We start from the raw sequence: 2,927 nt of genomic DNA on the forward strand, positions 1-2,927 counted from the left end.
TCGACGTAGGAAGGCGAAACCTCACAACATGCCACAGTAGTCGTAACTATCCGGACTGAAGGCGATTTCGAACGTTTTCCCAGAGCGCCACCTAGTGGAGGGCGCGGGAAGTGCACGGGAAATGCGCGGGAAGTGTGCCACAGCGTAGAGGGCGGTCGCCAGAGTTCCTGCGGTCGCCATAGGCCGAAGCGGCGCTGAGCTGCGAGGGCCGTCCAACGCTGCTCGCAGCTTTAATTTGACTTGTATTGGAAGGCGGTTTACAGATGGTGCTTTCCTTGTGATGCGTTATTATCCAAAGAAAATTAAAGCTCTGCCTGTGTGATTTTTGTGTGTTCAGTATTTCAGCCCGTACGTATCAGCTGACATGACTAAGATGGCTCAGGCTTTCAACACCACAGTGTCAGCTCTGGAAGATGAGCTCACCCAGCTGATTCTGGAGGGTCTCGTCAACGCACGGATCGACTCCCACAGCAAGGTATAAAGCCCACAAAAGAAGGTCATTAGGAGCTTTTCTTCTGTTGAAATGTTTGTAAATAAATACTGTTGTGTGTTTACAGATTTTATATGCGAGGGACGTGGACCAGAGGAGCACCACGTTTGAGAAGTCTCTCCACATGGGAAAGGAGTTCCAGAGACGAGCAAAAGCTATGATCCTCCGTGCTGCTGTGCTGCGCAACCAGATCCATGTCAAGGTAAAAATATACATACATACACACACACACATGTTATGTCTCTCTATCTTTGCAGGGACTTTCCATTGACTTCCATTCATTTCTACACCCTAACTACAGCCTAACCCTCACCCTTACCCTAACCCTAACCATTACCAGTACATAGCTAACCCTAAACCAAACCTAAACTCAATTCACACCTTAGTCCTAAACCTAACCCCTAACCCAAAAACATAATTTCTCCTCGTGGGGACCAGGCTTTGGTCCCCACAAGGAGCAGTTGGTCCTCACAAGGTAGTATATGATAGGAAAATTGTCCCCATAATGTATCAAATACATGGCCACACACACATACACACACACACCTATGAGCATTAAAATAGACTGAAGCTTGATAACTAACAGAATCGGTCTCATATCAGCCAACAGAACCTAAATATCAGCTGTAACTGTTCTGTGCCATAAAAACTCAACTCTTTTTATTTTCAAGAACAGTTTTAGGCATCAAGTTAAATAACTTTAACCTTTTTTCACAGTCAAACTTATGTTTGTTAATTAGCTTTTTATTTAACTTGTAAACACTATTAGAGGGATCCTGAGTACCACCTGTGCTACTTGTTTTACAGGTTGAAGGACCTTGATTTATTTAATTAAAAAAAATTTAATTTAAGGTTTTTAGTGACATGCAATGATAATGTTTCAGATTGCACAAGAGTACAATTGTGCCCATTTCACCCATTAAATGTCATAAGACACTGGTAAATCTCGGTGAAGGCCTTGTTGCTTTTTACAGCTTAGACAGCTTGGGGCTGCTGTGCTGCATCTGACACAGGGGGTCCTGAATCTGTTCAGGCTCCAATAAAATCGCAAGACTATCAAGACATTCTGGGGCTAAATGTTCTGCTCAGAGTTAGAAAGCTTGGTCTCAGCTGCAGCTCATATGGGTCCTCCAACAGGATGACCCCAAACACAGGATAAAAAAGTTAACGGGAGCAGATGAAAGCAAGAACCAACAGACTGAAAAAAATAAAAAATAAAACATAGGACAGGTGGTGCCATTTTGTAGTTTTTTTTCAACAAGCATACACTGTAATGCAAGTCAAAAAAACTACAAGGCCCAGAAGCCAACAGTGCTTCCGGCTGCAGCTTTCCATCAGACTTTAACGGAGAACAGCAATGGAAGGAGCAGACACCAGTGGAGAAACTGATGTAGTAAAAATTAATTTGCAAAGCAAAGTCAGAAGTAAGGACCCGTCTATTAAGCTCACAGACTTTTCTGCCAGAAAGTCGCAAATATTTCTGAACTTCATGAAAGTCGAGTGTGTTGGTGTTAACATGCTTTTTAGTTTTTTATTTGCATCATACACACTTTTTTCTTTCTCCAAAACCCAGGTACGGTATGTGAATTGTGAATGACAACAGTTCTCTTGCTTGGTACAATTTTTTTTTAAGCATTTTAAAACATAAAAGTAGTGTCATTGTTTAAAGGAAATAATTGCTCAGTAAATTAGTAAAATGAAACTTTATATGTTTGGGTTTATTTAATAAAAGTAGACATGTATGGAGGACGGAAACTGACATAATCAAAAATAAAAGATGAAATATATATTTTCTTTTGCCTTTTCCCTGACACATGCGTTTTTATCAAGTAATGTTTATGTTTTGTTTTGCCTTTTTCTTATACAAGCGTTTGTTCTTTTGACATTTCCTCGTCTCCTCTTTTTACTCTACCGTGTGCATTTCTCCCTCAATATGCAAATGAGGAGGCTGCCTTCTTGGTCCAGCTCCTCTCCTATTAGTCAATAAACAGGAAGGAGCAGGATTCATGTGCAGATCGATTGTTCATGTCTGAGCTTTTGGCTGTTTCAGGAGAACGCCTCATTTGAGATTGAGATATACATGATTGATGTTTTTTATTTCTGTAATTCTATATTTTATTTTGATGTTTATCTATTTGATTCTGTACTTTATTGTTCTGTATTTGATTCTGTTGTTGTTTCTGTGTTGTAAAGCACTTTGGATCACCTTGTTGCTGAAGTGTGCTATATAAATAAATTTCCATGGGTCTCCCTTCCCATGGGCTCGCCACCTATGGGAGGGGCCAAAGGGGTCGGGTGCAATGTGAGATGGGTGGTGGCCGAAGGCGGGGACCTTGGCGGTCTGATCCTCGGCTACAGAAGCTGGCTCTTGGGACGTGGAATGTCACCTCTCTGGTGGGGAAGGAGCCTGAGCTGGTGTGTGAGGTTGAGAGGTTCC

General features: G+C 41.9%; 1 protein-coding gene across 1 annotated transcript in view; it reads left to right on the top strand.

Annotated features, from left to right (window-relative positions):
• Positions 1-2,927, top strand: part of gps1 (G protein pathway suppressor 1) — a 19,047-nt gene that overhangs the window by 12,478 nt on the left and 3,642 nt on the right. The window contains exons 12-13 of the mRNA XM_017432198.3: positions 338-475; positions 558-692. Coding sequence (XP_017287687.1) covers positions 338-475; positions 558-692 — 273 coding nt within the window. The remainder of the gene's footprint in view (positions 1-337; positions 476-557; positions 693-2,927) is intronic.

Source organism: Kryptolebias marmoratus, linkage group LG12 (assembly GCF_001649575.2).
Source record: "Kryptolebias marmoratus isolate JLee-2015 linkage group LG12, ASM164957v2, whole genome shotgun sequence".
NCBI lineage: Eukaryota > Metazoa > Chordata > Actinopteri > Cyprinodontiformes > Rivulidae > Kryptolebias > Kryptolebias marmoratus.